The sequence below is a fragment of the Toxorhynchites rutilus genome, chromosome 1, assembly GCF_029784135.1.
Source record: "Toxorhynchites rutilus septentrionalis strain SRP chromosome 1, ASM2978413v1, whole genome shotgun sequence".
Taxonomy (NCBI): Eukaryota; Metazoa; Arthropoda; class Insecta; order Diptera; family Culicidae; genus Toxorhynchites; species Toxorhynchites rutilus.
The window spans coordinates 23,473,741-23,497,370 of record NC_073744.1 but is presented as its reverse complement, the minus strand read 5'-3'; the positions used below and the strand labels follow the sequence as shown (position 1 = coordinate 23,497,370).

Below are 23,630 nucleotides of genomic sequence, written 5' to 3'. Positions count from 1 at the left end.
CTTTCACAGTTGGAAAATTTCTTCCCATCCAGCTTGTGACATATTTTACAGTAGATTACATTCAATGGCACGTCGCATTACCACCACTCAGTGCCGGATTGGAGGTAATTTTAACCTGTAATTGAACATTTGCGATGACAGTGGTACAGTGTCGACTTTCAATGTGGGATCATAATTTGGATCTCTATGTTTACAAAAAACTAAATAAGTCACATTACATGTCCGTCCAATTAGCTAAATGTCGAACTAATTGTAGATTACTGTACTTTCAATCTGGAAACAATTTAAGAATTGGTGAAAATTGAATAATCAGGAAAGTCCCCAACTATCAATAAGCTCAGAACAACTGCCAAATTCACATACTCATCAAATCCTGGCAAACAAATTATGAAAACATCAATTTGTGTTTTATTATTATTTTGGATAATGTTTTAGAAAGCATTGAACTTTATTTCCTAAACTCTTTTTTGGAAGGTTTAATGGCCCTGAAAAGCGCCTTGTTTTATGGAATGGTTCCAATTTAGAAAACTTAGTACTCGTGGTTTTGAAAAAAACCATTTCGAACGCCCTCGATGCCGCCTTGTTCTGGATTTGCCACCAAAGCAGTTTGTATAAAGAACAAACTTTTTTCTTCTGCTACCTGATGCCGTTTTGCGATTGCGTTTGCCACTCGCCATTCGCTGCAACTGCCTGTTGTCTTGATGTCCGCCGAACCGAATGTGTTATGTTCCGAATGCAGGTTTTCTTATCGTCGCGAGCAGCTTTGCCAGCCAACTCGATCACTCCGGCGGCCGAAACTATATAACGCCGGCTAGGTGGACTGGTACACAGGTACTAACGCGCTCGACCTAGCTACCTTTTCCGGTGCAATTGGCGGATACACCTACGGGAAATTGCAGACCACCACGGTTCGAGCGAGATTTTGCCTTTCCCTTCTCTTTTTCTCCTTTGTTGAGTACACGATGCCGATGCCGTACAACCACACGGGTTTACGGTTTGAAAGAAAATAAGATATTTTTTTGGGGTCCGCGTGGTTCGTCCAACGAGACGAACGAATGAGCGTTAAAAGGGAGCGATGGCAAAAAAATACATTCATTACGATTTGTTCGCTCGTTGGATTCACATACAGACTAAAAAGGGTCCTTTTCAGGATCACAAAAAGTCTAAGGAGTTTATTATTTTGTTATCACTCGATATCCCCATCTTGTTCGGCTAAACCTTCCTGTTTAGCGATTTGTTGTCACTCGCCACAGCTTTCACAGTTGGAAAATTTCTTCCCATCCAGCTTGTGACATATTTTACAGTAAATTACATTCAATGGCACGTCGCATTACCACCACTCAGTGCCGGATTGGAGGTAATTTTAACCTGTAATTGAACATTTGCGATGACAGTGGTACAGTGTCGACTTTCAATGTGGGATCATAATTTGGATCTCTATGTTTACAAAAATGTCCAACTAAATAAGTCACATTACATGTCCGTCCAATTAGCTAAATGTCGAACTAATTGTAGATTACTGTACTTTCAATCTGGAAACAATTTAAGAATTGGTGAAAATTGAATAATCAGGAAAGTCCCCAACTATCAATAAGCTCAGAACAACTGCCAAATTCACATACTCATCAAATTCTGGCAAACAAATTATGAAAACATCAATTTGTGTTTTATTATTATTTTGGATAATGTTTTAGAAAGCATTGAACTGTATTTCCTAAACTCTTTTTTGGAAGGTTTAATGGCCCTGAAAAGCGCCTTGTTTTATGGAATGGTTCCAATTTAGAAAACTTATTACTCGTGGTTTTGAAAAAAACCATTTCGAACGCCCTTGATGCCGCCTTGTTCTGGATTTGCCACCAAAGCAGTTTGTATAAAGAACAAACTTTTTTCTTCTGCTACCTGATGCCGTTTTGCGATTGCGTTTGCCACTCGCCATTCGCTGCAACTGCCTGTTGTCTTGATGTCCGCCGAACCGAATGTGTTATGTTCCGAATGCAGGTTTTCTTATCGTCGCGAGCAGCTTTGCCAGCCAACTCGATCACTCCGGCGGCCGAAACTATATAACGCCGGCTAGGTGGACTGGTACACAGGTACTAACGCGCTCGACCTAGCTACCTTTTCCGGTGCAATTGGCGGGTACACCTACGGGAAATTGCAGACCACCACGGTTCGAGCGGGATTTTGCCTTTCCCTTCACTTTTCCTCCTTTGCCATATCCAACCATGGCTGCTTGTGTTGGTTTGTTGATGTGAGGTGATGCGAAACGATGTGGTGTACGGTTCGGATGAGAATGATCGTTACGGCAGCGGAGAGGGGATTTTTAAGCTGACTGGCTGGCTCGAGAATTACGCATGTGTGAGACTGCGACCAATGTTTCCCTCATTTTTTTCTTTTTCCTTCCCAATCGTGCTTCATTCTATTTCGCTGCTGCTCTGGTTGCCCGTTTTGGTAGGTACGATTTGAGGAGCACACAATGGACCAATCAAAAATGGGCACATAGTGTATTTGGACAATGCTTGATATTTCACAATTATTCAATTATTTATCTCAAGAAAAATGAAATGTTATTCGTTATGATAGATGCGTAGATATATTTCCTATCAATTGATGCAAAAACCTTTGCGATCTATTGAGAAATGCTCGAGTTATAAGCGTTCCAAATCTTGCATTTTTTCCTACTTGTTCAGTGCCTAGATTTCCATTTCACCCCCTATATCTTCCGGTTAGACGTAGTCCTACGTCAATAAAAAAAAAAGAAACAAAAGATGTTCTTTATTTTGTTTTTTTTCGCATTGAAAACTTGTTTTAATTCCACTTTGATAACTGGTATTATGCCCAAAATATTACTCCTTCAAAATTGCTTTTCGAGAACATTCGAGAAAACCAACGGCAAATGCATATCTGCTTTTCTAATGGTTAAAACGGTACGGCAGTAGAACTGCACAATCTAGAAAATCTTTTTGACGTAGGACTACGTCTTTCATTTCTATACTGGGGTGTAAGTTCAATCTTTCGAAAACGAAAGCGTTACGCCGGAGAACGAGATTTTGAGCGCTAATAGCTCCTAAACAACTGAACGAGATAGTATGATAAACACTTCATTCGAAAGATAAAATGTCTACGCGTTTTATGCTTGTTACATTTTGATTCAAAAATTTGTTTCAATAGCCCTAAAATTGTTTTCAAAACAGGCTATTGAAATCACACCAATCGGTATATAAGCGAGTGTCGCTCGGAAATCCACTCAGTTATAATTGCGCAACGATTGAGGTACGATCGCTGGAATGGATGGATGTTTCTCTGACACAGACCTCGAAACCATGGAGCCAGGGGAAATCGGCATTGCAGAATAGATGTAAGCAATGGGTACTTTTTCACTCGCTTGCGTTTCTGGAAATCGGAATGCTTCCCTAACACAGTCCTCATAACCATGGAGCCAGAGGAAATTTGCATAGCAAATTAGATGCAGGCAGCGGGTACTTTTGTACTCGTTTGCGTTTCTGCAAATTGAAATGTTTCCCTAACACAGACTTCAAAATCATGAAGCCTGGGGAAATCGGCATTGCAAAATAGATGTGAGCAGCGGGTACTTTTGTACTCGGATTGACTATGGATTTAATATGGTATGATACGGTGTAGTGAATATGATCGATGTGGATATTATATTACATATCGAAGAAATCACATTTATAAAAGCAGCGTTATAAAATTATTTGTTTACGAATGCTGCAATCGATCGTCGTTATTGGGAAGTTGGAGTTGTTGGGAAGAGGGTCTTATTTTCGCTGTGTAATTCCGAGGAGGAATCCATTCGTTCTCAAGCATTGATAATCCTGCTCCGGATCAACGATGATTCCAATTGTCGGGGATGGGGGAGTGGGTACTATTTGCGCCGAGTATTTCCGAGAAAGAATCGATTCCCCATTTGAACGTTAATAATTCTTTTCCGTCTAAACGAAGTTGTATGATAATCACTTTATTCGAAAGATGAAACGTCTAAGATTTATATGCTTGTTACTTATTGATTGCCAAGTCAACATTAGTCCTACGTCCACCTTGCGGTTATATCAAAGATATAACCCACTTCTAGTTTTTTGTAATCGTAAAATCACAACTGAATCAATAAACTATAATCAAATGACGCATGAAATAACATCTAACTTAATTGGCAATCGAATCATTCGCCTGCAGAAAATCTCCGAGAAACAAGTGTCTATCGAACATAGTTTTTCTGAAGACTTCTGAAATAATTTAGCACAATTGAATGTTATTTTGAATGAAGCTAATCAAGATACTATTAAGAAAAATGTGTCGAAAACATTCCAATTGAGAAACAACCAATGGATTTCGGCATACTTCTTTACTGAGCTTTGACAGCGAGATACAAGTAAAGATAATGACGTGGAATTGTCAAGTTCGATTTCGAATATAGGAAGATTTATCGCTTGTGATTTCTTCCATTTCCATTGATCTAATTGATAGCAGTTTCCTCTTGGCTGTGGTGCAAAATATGCAATCTAATCGCGGATTTGAAGCCTCTTGAAAAAAATACGAATGTTGTTAGAACATGTACTAAATAACGGAAAACTTACTTATAACATCCCAATCTTTCGTTCGGTAGGACAAAGTGATCCGCAAAAAAACGCTCTCTGGTACTGAGCATGCCTAACTCAGCTGTATTAAAGATAACGTCGCAGAATTCAGGAACGAGGGTACTCAGAAAAGGTGGACTGAATCCGGTTCTTCTATTACACAAGTGCAGGTATAGAGATTTTGTGCTCCCGTGGCCGAGTGGTTAGCGTCATAACTAACATGCCGGGGGTTCGGGTTCAATTCCCGTTCTGGTCGGGGGAATTTTTCGTCAAAGAAATTTCCTCCGACTTGCACTGTGATCACGCGTATTCTAGAGCTTGCCACTCAGAATGCATTCAAGGCGTGTTATTTGGCATAGAAATCTCAACTAAGTACTAATAAAAATGACGCAAGTAATACTACGTTGAGACGGCGAAGTTCCTCTAGGAACGTTAGTGCCATTGAAGAAGAAGAAGAAGGTATAGAGATTTGGATAGCACTCGTTTCCCTAAGTCCTTCCCAAATTATTTAGATAATCCTCCAAATATTCCGGTCATTTCATCATATTATCAACACCCCACATGTACTCTGCAGATAAAACAGGAAGTGGGTTATATCTATGGTATAACCGCAAGGGTGACGTAGGACTATCGTTGATTTAGAGATCATTTGTATGAAGTTGAATCTGAATTCATTCTGAATGAATGAATATTTGGAGAACTTCGAAAACGAGAGCGTTACGTTGGAGGCACAAGGTTTTATGCATCCAATATTGGATACGGAAATATCCTACTGATGGGGAAGAATAATCTTCAGAAGCTATCCTGTTAATTGCGATTGATTGAAAAATCACAAAACCTAATGTATTTGGTCACAGTGTTACATGGATAGAAAACATTAAAATAAACTCTTTCATATGAATGTAATTTTAAATTCCTAGAGGAACTGGCAGATTATTTTCAGTAACGATAAGATATTTCCACATTTTCCTCGATACTGGAAGCCCACCAGTGGTTAATGCTAACTCGATAACCATCTGTTAATAGCACTTGATTGAAACACATTTGGTCACAGTGTTACATGGATAGAAAACATTCAAATAAACTCTTTCACATGAATGTATTTTTAAATTCCTACAGGAACTGGCAGATTATTTTCCGGATCTTTCTCGATCCAAACGGAAAGAATTCCGTGCGTGTATGTGTGTGTGTGTGTGTGTAGCGGCTGCTTCGAGATCTTCCCGGCTTCCGTTTGTAGCATCACTCTCCTCCTGATGGATTCCCTTCTGGCCTAAGGTGCACAAACAGGCTCTTGGTGACACCGTTCATCCGCGCTTTCATGATAAATGAAGAGCTTCACCACAACAGCGACAACATGCTCCAATCGCTGTTCAATTAGAACTGAGTGGATTTCCGAGCGGCGCTCGCTTATATACCGATTGGTGATTTCAATAGCCTATTTTGAAAGCAAATTTAAGACTATTGAAACAAGTTTTTGGATCAGAAAGTAACAAGTATAGAACGCGTAGACATTTTATCTTTCGAATGAAGTGTTTATCATACCATTTCGTTCAGTTGTTTAGGAGCTATTAACACTCAAAATCTCGGTCTCCTGCGTAACGCTTTCGTTTTCGAAACTTTGATTTTACACCCCGGTATAGAAATGAAAGACGTAGTCCTACGTCAAAAATGTATCAGCAGTTCGCCATGTCAAATTTACTCTCCGTAGACTTGGACCTAGAACACAGAGTTCAGTTTATGCTCATATTACGTAGCTTAGAAGTTGAAAACAATGATCCTCTACTTCCAATGGAAACTTGATCGCTCAGTGTTTATGTGAGTTTCATTTAGAATACATATTTGAGCGGAGAAGTTCGCTGATATGGAAAAATATTCGAAATAACCATTTAATGGATGAATATGGATTACTCAAAATGGGCGAAAAGTTTAAACATTCTTAAAACTGCAGAACAAATTTCATTTATTTTTGGAAACAGATTTGAATGTGTTTTTAAAAAACTTTTGTTCAACGTGTCCACGTGGACATAATCTGAACTCCCACCCTCCTCACCGTGGACAAACGTGGAAATTTTCGTATTTTCGCAAGTTAGAGGAAATAAATAGATATTGTTACGCGTACAATGATAATAAGTATGAATTGTCGTGGAAAGATATCGCAGGAAATAGCAGCTATAGTCGGAAGAACCCACTATAGAGCGAAGAAAATTATAAACAATTGGAAATACGAAGGAATCATGGAAAATCTCCCGAGAAGAAGACACAAACGTATCCTATCTTCTGATGATGAACGAGTAATTTCGAAAGAACCATATAACAAACATTGCTAAATTGACTACCGAACTAGCCGACAGCATTGGAAGACCTGTCAGCACAGACACTGGCCGGAGAGTAGCATACAGGAACAATCTGAGAGGTCGTGTTGGCCGTGAAAAGTATTTCATCTCGAAGATGAATTTGGAAAAAACGACTACACTTTGCTAAGGCATATGTTAACAGACCTTAGGAGTTCTGTAACAGGGTCCTTCATACGGATAAGATTAAAACCAATCTCTTTGAATTGGATGGAGGGAAAATGGTCTGAAGGAAACCAGAATCGGTGCTCCAGATTCAGCATTTGGTTCCCACAGTAAAACACGGCGGCGGCAGTCAGATGATGTATGGTACGATGGCGGCTTCTGGAACTGGAATCATGAAGTTTATCGATTCGGCGATGGACAAGATGGCTTCATTGAACATCCTGAAACGTAACCTTCAGTGGTCCGTGCAGAAATTGGGTGTCTTTCGTGATTACTACTTTCAACAGGATAATGACCCGAAGCAAACTGATCTTATCGTGCGGAAGTGTCTACTCTATAATGTCCCAATCACTTCAAAACACCTCCGCAATCATCGGATTTGAACACTATTGAGCATTCATGGTGGGGAATTAAGAAATGTCTGAAGAATAAAAATCCAGGGAACGAAGCAGAACTTGAAACGACGACTAAGGAGATCTAGGAGAACATTACGGTTACAGCGACCAAAAATCTCGTCTCGGCGCTTGCAGACAGTGCTGGACGACAAAGGGGGCATACCAAATACTTGGATATTAGTTTTTGTTATCTGTTAACATTTCTGAACTGATTTCATTTTTCTTTTCAAGAAAAGCTTGAACTGCACACTCAATTTTGCAACGTCTGAATTGAAGATTTTTTGTTTATTTTTTAAACATGAAGTATAAATGTGATCATTTCATTTTTTACTTATTACTACATGAGAGTGAAAAGGATCAATTTTACGATGAATATGAGTCGCTTTTAATTATTTACATTTTAACCCCGAAAACCTCATAAATAATAAACCAACACGGGGTGTACACTTAATTTTGCGATTGACTGTATTATAACGTATAGAACCATTTAAACACAATCAGTTGGTAAAATTTTGTTAATTACCGGTCCAACTCATATCAAAACGTACGGTTATTTTGCTGCGAAGTGCTACAGATATAAACATAATATAATATTAATTTCTCTAGAACCTGTTTTGTGTTATATGTCGTGTTATATCTATATATTTTTTTAAAAGACAATGACAGAACGACTCAACGTAGGGTCGTGAATCATAAATTTGCACCAATTTCCTAAGCTATACACTTCTCCATGAGTGGGTGTGTTCAAAAATAGCTTCTGCCCTCTCCCCAACTCGACTGCAAAGAAAAAATTCTAACATCTTCCAAACAGCACTATTCGAGACACTTCGCATGAAAAAACAGTAAACACACAAACCACCGACGAGAAAAGGAGTGCATTTAGCCAGAGCACTCAAGTGGACGCTACTCGAATTTTCTAGAATTGCTCGTTTCTCCTATATATACGGTCCATTCGAGTACGCTGCATCAGTTCAATTCAAGCAAACAAGCAAGTGGTTCAAGCTAACAAAACGCTAAGAGAGCGAACAATTCTAGTGAATCAAACTAAATCTAAGTAAAAGTAACGTTTCAAAGCCGTGTGAAAGTAAATTTTAGTGTGAAAAAACAGCAGAATCAAATCAAAAGAAGCAAAATGTCTGCAATTGGTATTGATCTGGGTACCACGTACTCTTGCGTGGGTGTGTTCCAGCATGGTAAAGTGGAAATCATCGCAAACGACCAGGGTAACCGAACCACTCCCAGCTATGTGGCTTTCTCGGACACGGAACGTCTAATTGGTGATGCGGCAAAGAATCAAGTAGCGATGAACCCCAAAAACACTGTTTTCGATGCCAAGCGGTTGATTGGACGCAAATTTGACGACCCAAAGATTCAGGCGGATATGAAACATTGGCCGTTTAAAGTTGTGAACGACAGCAGCAAATCGAAAATTGAAGTTGAATTCAAAGGCGAAAGGAAACGATTTGCTCCGGAGGAAATCAGTTCGATGGTGTTGATCAAAATGAAGGAAACTGCTGAGGCGTATTTGGGAAAGACGGTGAAGAATGCAGTTATTACTGTTCCGGCTTATTTCAACGATTCTCAACGCCAAGCGACGAAAGATGCTGGAGCGATTGCAGGACTCAACGTGATGAGAATCATCAATGAACCAACGGCAGCTGCATTAGCTTACGGTTTGGACAAAAATCTCAAAGGAGAACGAAATGTGTTGATTTTCGATTTGGGTGGCGGAACCTTCGACGTGTCGATTCTCACCATTGACGAAGGATCGCTATTTGAAGTGCGAGCCACTGCAGGAGATACTCATTTGGGAGGTGAAGATTTTGATAGCCGAATGGTATCACACTTTGTGGAAGAATTCAAGCGTAAATACAAAAAGGATGTTTCAACGAATCCACGTGCTCTGAGACGTTTGAGAACGGCGTGTGAACGAGCCAAACGCACACTTTCATCGAGTACCGAAGCAACGGTCGAAATTGATGCACTTTTGGATGGGATTGATTACTATACCAAAATCTCTAGAGCTCGTTTCGAGGAACTATGTTCGGATTTGTTCCGCGCTACTCTACAACCAGTTGAGAGGGCCCTTTCGGATGCCAAAATGGATAAACGTTCAATCGACGATATCGTTTTGGTTGGTGGTTCAACTCGAATTCCAAAAGTGCAATCACTTCTCCAGAACTTCTTCTGTGGAAAGTCATTAAATCTCTCGATTAATCCCGATGAAGCCGTTGCTTATGGTGCCGCAGTACAAGCCGCCATTCTCAGTGGAGATAAAGACGAGAAGATTCAGGATGTTCTGCTGGTTGATGTTGCCCCGTTATCACTGGGAATCGAAACAGCCGGAGGAGTGATGGCTAAACTGATTGAGCGCAACAATAGAATTCCATGCAAACAAACGCAAACTTTCTCCACCTATTCCGACAACCAGCCAGGTGTCTCGATTCAGGTATTCGAAGGGGAACGAACCATGACCAAGGACAACAACCGACTTGGACAGTTTGATCTATCTGGAATTCCTCCGGCTCCGAGAGGTGTTCCACAAATTGAAGTCACATTCGATCTTGATGCAAACGGTATCCTGAACGTCTCCGCCAAAGAGAAGAGCACTGGAAAGGAGAAGAACATAACGATCAAAAACGACAAAGGTCGATTGAGCCAAGCGGAAATTGATAAAATGGTTTCTGATGCTGAGAAGTACCGCGAAGAGGACGAGAAGCAGAGGGAACGAATTTTGGCCAGGAATCAATTGGAAGGTTACTGCTTCCAGTTGAAACAATCGCTGGACACTGCTGGAGACAAGCTGAGCGAATCGGACAAGAACACAGTGAAAGATAAATGCGATGAGACATTGCGCTGGCTGGATGGAAATACGATGGCGGAAAAGGATGAATATGATCACAAAATGCAGGAACTAAGCCGAGTATGCAGCCCCATTATGACACGATTACATCAGGGTGCAGCTAACTGTGGACAACAAGCTGGTGGATTTGGAGGACGAACGGGTCCTACCGTTGAGGAAGTAGATTAAGCAGTTGACGGTATCTTTATTTTGAAATGACTGATTAGATTCTAGATACATGAAACATTTTAGCTCCATTTTGCGAATGTGTTTGTGGTTTTGAAAGCTATGATCTAAGATTAAAAAGAATCATTAGTATTCAATAGAAATATTTTTTAATTTATAAATAAAGCTGTTGTTTAATTGTATGATTCAGTGTTTTTCTAAAATGTCATCATTCCGTCCCTAAGGCTGAGGACATAGTAAACGCAATGCGGTGTAGAGATGGACAAACCGTTCATGAACTGTCTAAAAGTACTGTTTTGTCTCATATTCCGAACACTCAAGCTTTGATGGCCATTGAACAGTCCCCTTTATTCCACGCGGCGAGTGATGTGAGGTTGCAAAGTTTACCACTTTATTCTAGAAGCCACCATACTTCTTTGCTCCTTTTTGATATACCCGAGTCGATAACAAATGAAGACACGACTTCAAATATCACCTAGTGACGAACTATAGTCACGCCATTCGCCTACGGGAAGGCAGTGACTTGAGCCATCACACTTCATTCGCCGCGCGGAATACGGGGGAGTGTCTCATTACTCACAATGGTACTTTTTCGCGAAATCAATTTAATTGTTGGGTACAATAGAGCCATCTTTTTCACTTGACTGCAATAAAATTGATTTACAAATACATATTCATGGTAAAAAACTAAAAAAATGTTTAACCACATTTGTCTCAAATTCGAAACACCTCTTTTGTCTCTGACTCATATTCCGAACACTTTTGTCTCAAATTCCGAACAGCGAAAATGCCTTTAAAAAAAACACTTGAACTACAGAACGTATTCATTTGATCGATATATCAAATTCAAACCAATTAGCTAGTCTTTTTTAGCAAAATACTATACTCAAAAATATTTGTATTTTGTTTTTGTAATTATTGATTGTACTAGTTTTTATTGAAAAAATAACGATGCTCGTTTTTTACGGAATCTACTAACACAAACATTTCATCACTGGTTTTGACAGTCACATTTTTTTTTGCAAATGCTTAGTATCATGAATTATACGCTATATCGATACCTGTAATTGATGTTAAAACGAAGGCTATAACCCAAAGAATGTTAGGGTTTTGATTATTCAATGATTTATAACATTAAAGTTCAGTAAATTTACATTTGAAAATGAAGTGTTCGGAATTTGAATCATGCGTAGAAACTTGATTCATATTCCGAACATACTAATTTTAATGAAGATTTCTGCATAAAATATCATTTTTTTCATCCATTTAAACATTCTCTAGCACTTAACATGAAAACAGCAAAAAAAATAGTTGAAACAACTACGAAAACTGAAAAATGAATTATGCTTGTTTTTTACGGTATTTTCTAACGCAAACATTTTATCTTTGATTTTGACTGTCACTTTTTTGCAAATGTTTAATATTATACAGTATAGGCTGTATCGATACCTGTAAATGATGTCAAAATCAAGCCTATGTCCCAAAGAATGTCTGTGTTTTCATTATTCAATTATTTATAACATAAAAGTTTAGTAAATTTACATTTAAAAATGAAGTGTTCGGAATTTTGAAGCTGTTCGGAATATGAGACAAATGGCCCTATTCCAGAAAACGAGACGAGCAGTTCGTCTCGTCTCGTCTCGGCTTCAGTCACTGTCGAGACGAGCAAAATATCCTATTCCAGTACACGAGTTTCATTGAAATGTTTCATTTGGTAGACTGGAGAGACTTCAGTCAGTTTTTCTCGGCATGATCAGTGAAGTCAGATGAGAAGACATGTTTTTGTTTTGAGAAAAACAACAAACAATTTTAAAATTGATCTATCGATACTCTTTTCTTAGTGCCAAAATATTAAAAAAAACATTACAAAAAGGAATAAGTTTCATATATCTTTTGGTATCATTGATATTTTCTCTCGAGCATATGGTTTCATCACTCAGACGTTTTGTTATTTCGGATTTATTGGGGGCAGTGTTTGCTCACCTAATCAACGATTTATCAAGGAAAGTTTTAAATCTATATATATGTATTTCCAATAAAGTAGTTGTTTTGAATTACTCGTTTTCGTTCAATATGTGAAGACCTTTTTCGTGCCGTGTTAATATATTCAAAACAGTCATCTAGCATCCCTAGATATGAGTACAATGTTTACATTGGGTTGTGTTGTTTGGAAGAGGCCCATTTGAAAATCTGTAAAATCTTGCAATTGCTGAATTGAATTTGATGGTTGCAGTTGAAAACATACATTGCTTATGCAATACTAGTTTAGCCGTGAAACCATTTTTGAAGATAAAGGCGGAGCAGAAGAATACCGATGCTTTCAATCAACAAGGTGAACAAACACATCAAATAAACTAGACGATTCGACTGATTTACTGACGAGCGCGGCCAAACGGTCGTCGAACCAGACGAGCAACTCGTCTGTTTTTAGTCGAGCTCGGCTTCTGGAATATAAAAACAAACGAGACGAGCGCTCGTCTGCTCGTCTCGTTTTCAGGATTAGGGCCCAAAATGGTACTCGTTCACCAAAAAGAGTGAACGAACCGTCGTTCTTTTCTACTGGGCAACAGTTCATATGAACTGTATACCCAGTTCAAAACGAACTGACCGCTGACTGAACTGTGTATACAGTTCAGAACGAACTGTGCGGGGTGATCGGCGTATTAGGCTAAGGTTACTTTGGATAGGAGTACGCACGAAAATTTGATTGTACGAATAGAAACAAACAATCTTGTTCGATAGAAACAGACGAATTCGAACGAAGCAAGGGGGAAGCAATGTAACCACACCAATACAACTCAATGTGGTTGTTCACTTTCACTATTGCATACAATTCGTACGATCACTTCTCTGCATCCAGTGTCACCGCCGCCTAAGAGGAAATAAAACGAACGAGTGATAGATGGAAGGTGCTGCAAGGTAAATAGTCCTCTCATTAACGAAGGGAAACAAACGATAGCCCCATGAAACAACTAAAATAAGATGTCGGTGTTGTCGTTTTCATAATAAAACGCAGCATTCCAGGATACGATGGTTTTTAAATTTGAATTGTTTGATTATTGATCAAACAAAATTATAATTTCATATTTTTGAGTTGAGAGTAAACATTTCAGTAAGATGATATGTAAATCGACCTCACAAAAAAAATACAGTTGGAAACGAAATGCTCCAAACAGTCTTGTTAAACAGTAAATAAATATTCGGGTCGCTAATATGAAACATTTTTTCTATCATATAATATTATGCTCCAAAATTTTGAGATAGACGTTCGCGTTTTGGTATAGTTTTACTATAGCAGGTATTGCCAAACATAAAAAAAGTAAATCACGGTTCGAACTAAATCAAAATTTCAAAATCAAAGTTTGATTTGAGATATTTTTCACAAAATTCGGACGAATAATTATTTGCTAATAAATTGCATTTTATGAATGCACAGAACATTCCTACATAACATTCCACACTTTTTTTATACTTGTTTTGACACATACCTCTACTGTACGAAAGAGTGAGTGAACTGCTCAAAAGAACTAGTTGTCTTAAGTGAACGGTTGGTCAGTGAACGGTTCATTGAAGTGAACCGTTTTGGAACGATGAATTGGAGCTCATCGCGTGCTATGACATACTGATCGCTTCAGATGGCGCGTTTTTTATGTTTCATTCCACTACATTCCACATGTAAACAACCCAGTACAAGGATGCCAGAGTGGAGGGGTCTTCGTAGCCACTTGGTTACGCGTTCGCTTACTAAGCAATCGATCGTGAGTTCAAACTCAGGGCCCTCAATTGACCATCTTTGTGTTATTATAGAATAACTACGTCTACGCAGCCATCATCAGCGATGGAGATCGATCCACGGTGGAACAAAGATCGATTCATCCATACAACTGTTCTGCTCTGCATGAAACATCGGGCTGCTATTTTATAAATAACCCAACAATGATCAATATCAACTGTCTCCGCTGTCCGGTCTGCTGAACAATGGAAAAACAGAAAGAATACCCTTACACCTAAATGGGTACTACTGTGTAATTTACCATAATGTTATGAACAGAAAACCCAACGCCTAAATGGCTACTCCTACTGTGTAATTTACAATTTATAGAAACATAAACATATGTACACGATTAAAACGCGGCTCTGTTACAGCTGAAATGCTAATGAGCCTAATAAATAGATAAATGGGCATTTTTCACACTGAAGAAATTCGTGACGCATTTACATCGTACTTCAAAAAGTTTGACGCTACGCACTTCGCGCTCGGAATAGAAAAACTCTTGCCACTCTATGAAAAATGCCTCGAACGTTACGGCGATTATGTAGAAAAATAGAAAATAAAACGTAGATTACGAAAATTCCCTTGTTTTTTGTCCTAACTTTATTTTTCCGCGATTTCTGAGGCACTGAAACTTATTTTTTGAACGACCCTCGTAGTAAAAAATAATTTCAAAGGGTAGATTAGAAAATCAATCAATGAACAGTTCTGCGATTAGACCCATGAACATGCGCTTAGTAAGAAAACGTGGATGTGATAACGAAAAATAAATTTTGGGTGGGACGAAGCTTGCCGGGTCAGCTAGTTGGTTATACAAATAACCAATCGAAACGGAAATTTCCTAAGATTTGGTCACATGCTTGTTTACGATTCTCTAGTTCGTATGTGGTTTTGAATAGACGAAAACTGGAAACATTCCCATATTCCCAAACGTTTGTTCTATCCAGTTTTGGGCTTACCTACCCACGCCTTTAATAACGAGCAAGTAATTTAACGATGATACATTCTGTCAAATATATACCGGGAATTTGTTATATTAAATCTTCCGCTGAACATCTTTGGTTTTCAAAAATACTTTTTGAGTTGGTACGACTGTCAGGAAATCGTCTTAATGTCAATTTTGAGCGCGATATGTCTTTTGCGTCATCAAGAACAAGTTTATTTTGTTTTTGATATGATATCGGAATTCCTCCGGGAGGGTCAAACATTCAATAAAGACCATAACGAGGCATTACGAGGCGTTTGAGAAAGAAGATTCGTTGTAAACGTTTAGATTCGTGAAACGATAACACTTCAATTTTGCATCAGCTCATCGATCGGTCATTGTGAACGAATTTTTGACCAGAAATGGCACGAATGTGATTGTACACGCACAGTACTCGCACAGTGACTTTTTCCTATTCCCGAAATTAAAATTACCGCTTCGTGGGACCCTGAAGGCAATTTCTTAATACAACTACAGGGTCTTTCAGTTTAAACACTCGCGCAACATATTTTAATAACTTCTATAAAAGTGAACCGATTTTTATTTAAAATATAACGAAAATAAAGCTCATTTTAGTACATTTTCGATGTGACCACCCCTTTTTTCGTTTGTGCTCCCGTGGTCGAGTGGTTAGCGTCACCCATTATCATGCCGGGAGTTCGGGTTCGATTCCCGTTCTGGTCGGGAGAATTTTTCGTCAAAGAAATTTTCTCCGACTTGCACTGTGGTCACGCGTATTCTACAGCTTGCCACTCAGAATACATTCAAGGCGTGTTATTCGGCATAGAAATCTCAACTAAGTACTAATAAAAATGACGCAAGTAATACTACGTTGAGACGGCGAAGTTCCTCTAGGAACGTAAGAGCCATTTAAGAAGAAGAAGACCCCTTTTTTCGATAACGCGTTTTAAACGATAAACAAAATTCTTCATGCACAACTCTAACATTAAGACTTCGATGCTGTTGAAAATCCGAGTTACTTCTTCTTTAAGTTCCTCCAAATTTTGTGGCTTATTAACATAGCAACGGTCCTTCACGTACCCCCAGAGGAAGTAATCGACGACGAGAAATGTTGAAATTCTTACCATAAGAGGACAAAGTTTCATTAGGGCTTCGGTTGCTCTAGTAATACGATTTCACTAAAAATACACGTTCTCGTAAATTGTACATTTTGACACTAAAAACCATCCGATCAGACTGAAGGAGTAGCCGAACATTCTTTTGTGTGAGCATGTAATTTGAAAATGTCATATATATAACCTGTATAAAAAGTGTTTTTATGACAGAATTGTTCGTTGAAAAAAACATATTGCTTCAAAATGGGGATAATATAAATTTAGATAATAATAAAGCATTTTCACTACTTAAAGCATTTTCATTAAAATACAAATTTCCAGTATATATTTGACAGAATTTAATATGAAGAGGGTCTCCGTACCCATAACATATACGCGTCCGATTGTTAAGCGATAGACCGTGGGTACAATCCCAAAACTCTGCATTGATTGATCTACTAACAGGTCATTTGTATGATTAATGCCCCCACATCTAAAAACACGAATTCACGAAGGAAGATAATGAGTATAGTACTTCGTCGTACTCCTGAGTATTCATTCGTGTTGACGGAGAAGCTATCTGAACCAAGTGTTTTTGAGGGATGTCTTCCCGAATATTCCAACTTCCCCTTCAAAAGTTGTGTGCTGAAACAGAATGTGGCTCATTTCCTGCAGGTGTTAAAGAGAATCCAATGGAGCTGTCGAAAAGGATTCAAGTGTTACTTTTTTCATAATAATCCACTACACAAAGAAGTATTGGTATCAAGGAAAAAAATAACAGAATAATAAAAATGAATGAACTACATTTTTTCATCAATTACTATTAGGCCGAGGACATTGCGAACGCGCGGGCTTGTTTGCGGGAAAACTCTTTCGTTCACAAATGCGGAAATCAAATACAAACCGCCCGGAAACGCGATACTATGCGGATTTCAATGCGGCGAAACTGTTTGCAGAGTGTTTTGCCGCGAGTGAACGCAAGTGATGGTTGCCAGACGATTTTCATAAATATCTTCACAATCGAACTCTTCGAACGAAAATAAAAACTGAGTTGTTGACTTATTATTTTTGTTTTGTTCAGAAGTTTATCTGTATTTAATATGTGCTGTATGAAAGACTTCATCAAAAATGAAAGCGTTTTTCATAGCAGTTAAGTAGAACTATTGGAACCGGCAATAAATTCATCATATTTTAAGTGAAAGTTTCCTGAATTTTCGATAGCTTCACCTTTCAGTTGTATTTAACAGGAAGGATGTCTTCTGTAGGCAGGAAGTGGTGCAGGAAGGATATCACAAAGAAACGAAGGATTTTTGTAGAAGGTTAATCAATTTGATCAACGTGTACTCATCAAATATATTCGACACAAAACACGACAAGCAAATATTCAGTTCTTCTTCTTTTCAAATGATAGTAACGATTTTTGACGAAAAATTCCACCACCAGAACGGGAATCGAACCCGAACCCCAAGCTTGTTAGGTATGACGCTAACCATTCGACCACGGAGCACATATTCAGTTATTGGATCCATAAAATATTTTTTTTTGTCTGCTCTTCATTGGGTTATTTTGAATATTTTAGTATTTTTTTCAATATTCGATGTTTGACATTGTTTGCCGCTGTTGATAATTGAGGAGCGGCAAACAAAATAGTGTTTGTACAAATTTCAAATCAAATATTGGCTGTCAAAATGACTTCCGAACAAACAGTGTACGGCCACCTTTACTGTTATATCACTTGGTCTGTACTAAAATTCATCGTGCCGCTGTCAATAAATTGCGCATGACAAACACACATTTGGCGGGAAACTGACTTGATCCTGCACCATTTGTCACGGAATCCACCCACTGCATCTGCTGTCTGACCGTTTCTGATTGGAATTTTGTGCCTATATCCTTGGCACAGGATAACCGGAAAATGCTTGTTTATTGTTATCGTCCACTGCAGGCGGATGGAAGTTTGTGAATTTTATGAAAAGTGAATGCAGGACCGAAAATATCGAAAGAATGCAGAAAATTGGTGACTATCAACGCATAGAGAAGATCGGAGAGGGAACGTACGGGGTTGTTTACAAAGCGAAGGATGTGAACACTCAAAGATATGTTGCCCTCAAGAGAATACGATTGGATAGGTGAGTACTGACCTTTTCTGTTTTTTGCCTTCGATGTCTTTTAATACATTGATCTGGCTTTACAGTGAGACAGAAGGTGTCCCTTCTACCGCCATTCGGGAAATTTCTCTGCTCAAGGACCTCCAGCACCACTCGATTGTCGAGCTGTTCGACGTGGCCGTAATGGACTCCAGCATTTACATGATCTTCGAGTATCTGGACATGGATCTGAAAAAGTTACTTGATAAACACAAGTCCTCATTCACACCCCAGCTGGTCAAAAGCTACATGCATCAGATGCTTGACGCAATCGCGTTCTGTCATCTGCACCGAGTTCTTCATCGGGATCTGAAACCGCAAAATTTGCTAGTGGATCGCGAAGGTCATCTCAAACTGGCGGATTTCGGTCTGGCGCGATCGTTCAACTTTCCCATGCGAACGTACACCCATGAGGTGGTCACACTTTGGTACCGTCCGCCGGAGATCCTCCTTGGGGCCAAATTTTACAACACTGGGGTCGACATTTGGAGCTTGGGGTGCATCTTTGTCGAGATGATCCTAAAGCGGCCGCTTTTTCCCGGCGATAGCGAGATCGACCAGATGTACAGGATCTTCCGCACTTTGGGTACCCCGGATGAGACGCGATGGCCCGGAGTGTCGCAGCTGTCGGAGTATAAACGCAGTTTCCCTCGGTGGGAGCCCCAGGCGATTCCAGAGCAGATCTATCAGCATAAGGCGGTTGGTCTGTGGACAAGGATGATGGTGTACGATTCGACGAAGCGAATCTCCGCCCGGGCTGCTATGCAGGATCCGTACTTCGATGATGTGCAGCTGGTGGCACCCGGCATTTGAGATGGATTTGGTGACCTGTGTTGCAGAAGTGTTTGATTTTTCTAGTAAACTTTCCGCAGACTGCAAACGTTATTTTACCTATAACGTAGGAAATTACTGAGACTGTTTTTACGGAAGGTTTAATAAAGGGAGGTTTGTTGTATGACTGTTGACTTTCATCAAACTGTTTTAGTTTTGTATGGAATGAAAACTATAATTGAACGATTATGAAGTTTGTGAGAAACATGAAAAGTATTTTCACCGTTTATAAGTCAGGTATATTTTCTTGCTTTTCATAGAGTTAGCCTCCTTTCTATAATGGATTTTTTTTTTACGTAGAACTACGTCTTTCATTAAGGGTGTTGAATCAGAAAACAAGTCACGTTTTCTATGAAATAAAGTTAACGTTAATAACTATTTTTGCCGCAAACGGATTTTGGTGATTTAGGGTAGATAGGGGCAATATGGTTCCCTTAAGAACGAAACGTCCTAAATCATGTATGAACATTTATAAATTATGCTACATGTTAAAACCTCACCATTTGAAACCTTATTGATCGATGTACATTGTATGAAAATGCTTTAGAAAAGATTCATGATGAAAATTTACACTTTTAAAAATGAATTCCATTTCTGTCGATCGAGAGCACTACGGGGCAAAATGGGCCACCATGCGGGGCAATATGACCATGTTGGTTGATTCAATCATTTAAGCATGTTTTCGCTAAGAAATAACGTAACAAGTTCATATAATGAAAGTTTATTCTATTCACGTATATTTCATTGGATTTCATTCAGTTTGTATGTACAAAAAGTAACAATGTGATTAAAGTGATTGGACTGCAATTTTACGTTACTCAAAGCAGGAACAGAGAATATTTGTGCAGTTATGTACCCACGAGTGGCATCGATAGCATTGGTTCCATCTATCGCCGTCCGTAGAGGAACTGAATTGTGCCCCACAGTGGCAACAAAGAGTGCCCTGTGAAAGATTCTATGATCGTTATAGCGCTTTTCTGCCTTTTTCCCTGCATTGTTAGAATTTTGGAATTTCTGTTCTGTACCTGTTGAATGAAGATAATAATTTTTAGTTTAATTCGTTCTCCTATTGATTAAAAATAGTTACTGGAATCACTGATGTCTCATCCACGTTGAATTGCTTTACTGGTGGATTGCGTTACTGGTGGAATGTCGCATTTCATTTCTGGTGGCGGAGATTGCTTTTGGTGTCCAAAGTGAGAGTTGTGGGTGGCACTCTCCAAAACCAGCCGGCTAATCCATTTCGGCTAATTGCTTTTGGCTATTGAAAGGGTGAAAAATGCCATCTTTCGGCCAAATCGTACGCCAGCTTCCGGATTCCTTTCGCCGTAACACTGTAGAACCGTTGTTCCATAGAGAGAATGTAATATAAAAATATAACAAGCTAAGGAAATAACAAGCTAAGAATATAACAAGAATAAAAATATAACGAGCCGTCGTTAAAACATTACTAAATGATCCGAGTTTCTGGAGCAGCAAAAGATCTGCGCAACGTAAATAACGTTTGAGTATTTCTTGCGGGACACAATGCACTAAGGCTGCCGCTTTCAAGCTGGTCTGTGACCACTTTTTACGTTCGGATGTTCTGATATAATTCCGCACCATGATTCCAGATCTAGTTATTTCCAACTATGTTTACAAATTTTGACAGCAGTATTTACTGGTTATGTTGAAGAAATACCTGGTCATAATGCCCCAAGCTGCTATGCCCATTCCGCCCCGTACGTTTTCGCTCAATGAAAATAAACTGTTCTTTTACATGAAACGGCAAAGCAGCGCAATAAATCAGTGGAAATGTTCAGAAATAATACCAGTACGAATTGATATAAAGAGCAGAGTAATAAATTTCAGTATGAAGCGTACAGAGCTAATTTCGTTGACTGCTTTTTTAAAGAAATTTAATTTTTAGGAATTATATCTTCAGCTTTCGCTTATAATCAGATAAAAGTGTATAGATCACGTTGGCCATGCTTCACTGTCAATTTTTCGTAAATTTGGAAAAATGTCGTCGAACGAAAAAGAGCGTCGTGAATTAATCCTGCGCACTCGTTTCGAGAATCCGGAGTTGCCACATCGGGACATCGGTTAGATGCTGGGAATCGTCCAATCCACGGTCAGCAGAGTACTAAAACGATACTTCGAGAACCTAACCATCGACCGGATGGTGAAGAACGGCAAAAATGGATGCTCCGTCAGTGAAAAAGATCACAAGCGCGTAGTTAAGCAGTTTAGACGTGATCCGAGAAGTTCGGTCCGGGATGTCGCCAATAAGCTGAATTTGTCAAGTTCATTCGTCCAGCGGACCAAGCAGCGGGAGGGCCTGCGTACATACAAGGTTCAGAAGGCTCCTAACCGCGACGAAAGGCAAAACATGGTGGGGAAGACGCGAGCCTGGAAGCTGTACACCGAAATGCTGACGAAGCCGCATTGCCTGGTAATGGACGACGAAACCTACGTCAAAGCGGACTTTCGTCAGCTGCCGGGCCTGTTGTTCTTCTCCGCAGAGGACAAATTCAGCGTTCCGGAGGAGATTCGCAAGCAGAAACTATCCAAGTTTGCCAAAAAATATATGGTGTGGCGAGCGATCTGCTCTTGCGGAAAGCGGAGCGCCCCCTTCGTGATGACCGGCACGGTAAACGGTGATGACCGGCACAGTAAAAGTTTACCTTAAGGAGTGCCTACAGAAGCGCTTACTACCACTATTGAAGCAGCACGAGGGCCCGACCATCTTCTGGCCGGATCTCGCTTCGTGCCACTATTAAAGGACGTGTTGGAGTGGTACGAAGCCAACGGGGTCACCTTCGTGCCAAAGGAAATGAACCCGCCCAACGCGCCGGAGCTTCGCCCAATAGAGAAATATTGAGCGATTATGAAGCAGGCCATCCGGAAGAACCCAAAAGTTGTCAAATCGGAGGCGGACTTCAAGAGAAAATGAATTTCTGTTAAAAAAAAAACTACAACCTGACGTTGTACAGAACCTTATGGACGGGGTAAAGAGGAAGGTGCGAGCATACGGGCTTGGGCTCGAAGTATGAATAAAAAGAAAATGCCAAAAGTTGTTTAATAGTTTTTATTTTACTGTCTAAAATTTTCAAAAGGATCGGTCTACTGGGCGAATTTCTACAGCGTTTTTTCCGTGATGCAATTTGATGTGACACACCCTTTATATGGTTTACATGATTATCAGTTAGTGTGAGATTTCCTTCAATATCTTTATAAAACAGTTGAATTTAAATACGGTTTTCACAGAGATACTTAAGTAGAGTATTCCTAACACAATTGTTTGAAAATAAGTGTCATTGGTTCAATAACAAGCCCAAACGAAGGGTGGTCCATTTCGCCCCGCCTGGTCAAATTGCCCCTATCTACCCTACATACCAAACGAATCGGAAATTCCCAAAGATTTGGTTGATATGCTTTCAACTAGGATTGCATTTGCGCTAATCTTGATCATAATGAAGCAGTGCTCCTCTTTTCGAGGTTGTTGAGATTAACAGATAGAATTTATTTCGTTTATTCAGTCACCAAGAGAGTAAATGTCGTTCTGGAATTTTGTATGTGATTTGGTTTCGCTTGCCAGTAGCAAAACTTTCTCCACTAAGGATGACAGCTGCGCTTATCTCGAGCATGTATTGTTCTGCGAGCACAAGAATGAATCATCAAACAATTGTCGTCAAAGGATTCTACAATAAAAACAAACATTTCAGGTCGACCAAACTGGTAGAATGGTAATTTCAAAATTTTAGTAGCATTATAAAATAATATCCGCAGTTATAATCAAGCGACTTGAATTAAACTACAGCGTAGTTCTGCGCCAACAATGCGGTCGTGTCTTGAACACTACCTCCTATATTTTTTTTTCTTGCTCCAGTATCCATTTTCCATTTTCCAACAGAGAAAATCTACTTATAGTCAGTGAAAGTCAAGCCACAATGACCGACAATGAGACGATCATTGGTCCAATGCGAGAAAAGCTAATTTCAGGATACTATTTACTTTTCATTTTGTCTCAATTTATGTGTAATATACTCGTACATTCGGATAGCCGAAACGTGTGTATCATTTGCAATTTTCTCTTACATTTCTTGTTGTTCTTGCCCGTCATTGCTTATAGTGTGGGAATAAGCTTAATCAGCTTCGTTGGAAGCTACCCGCTTCGACTGCAAAAGGATCCCGTCATTCCGATTAGCGAATGAATTAAACATTAGTTTTACCATCAGTATGCGGACATCCGTCCTCCACAATAACAGTCCTACGGATTTGTTGCATACTGTTTCGCCAGGGGTCATCGTGGCTAGCCCTCACACAA

General features: G+C 39.4%; 2 protein-coding genes across 2 annotated transcripts; both read left to right on the top strand.

Moving 5' to 3' along the window:
- The first annotated feature begins 8,486 nt into the window (after positions 1–8,486).
- Positions 8,487–10,713, top strand: LOC129767134 (heat shock protein 70 A1-like). The gene has a single exon (XM_055767758.1). The coding sequence runs from the start codon at positions 8,636–8,638 to the stop codon at positions 10,532–10,534; it is 1,899 nt and encodes a 632-aa protein (XP_055623733.1). The 5' UTR covers positions 8,487–8,635; the 3' UTR covers positions 10,535–10,713.
- A 7,437-nt stretch (positions 10,714–18,150) lies between these two features.
- LOC129779135 (cyclin-dependent kinase 2) lies at positions 18,151–19,713 on the top strand. Its single transcript, XM_055786417.1, has 2 exons — positions 18,151–18,472; positions 18,538–19,713. The coding sequence occupies exons 1-2, from the start codon at positions 18,312–18,314 to the stop codon at positions 19,301–19,303; spliced, it is 927 nt and encodes a 308-aa protein (XP_055642392.1). The 5' UTR covers positions 18,151–18,311; the 3' UTR covers positions 19,304–19,713.
- The last annotated feature ends 3,917 nt before the right edge of the window (positions 19,714–23,630 follow it).

Coding starts and splice junctions, on each gene's coding strand:
- LOC129767134 (XM_055767758.1), top strand. CDS start 8,636: ATGTCTGCAATTGGTATTGATCTGGGTACCACGTACTCTTGCGTGGGT.
- LOC129779135 (XM_055786417.1), top strand. CDS start 18,312: ATGAAAAGTGAATGCAGGACCGAAAATATCGAAAGAATGCAGAAAATT. Junction 18,473..18,537: donor AAGAGAATACGATTGGATAG/GTGAGTACTGAC, acceptor CTGGCTTTACAG/TGAGACAGAAGGTGTCCCTT.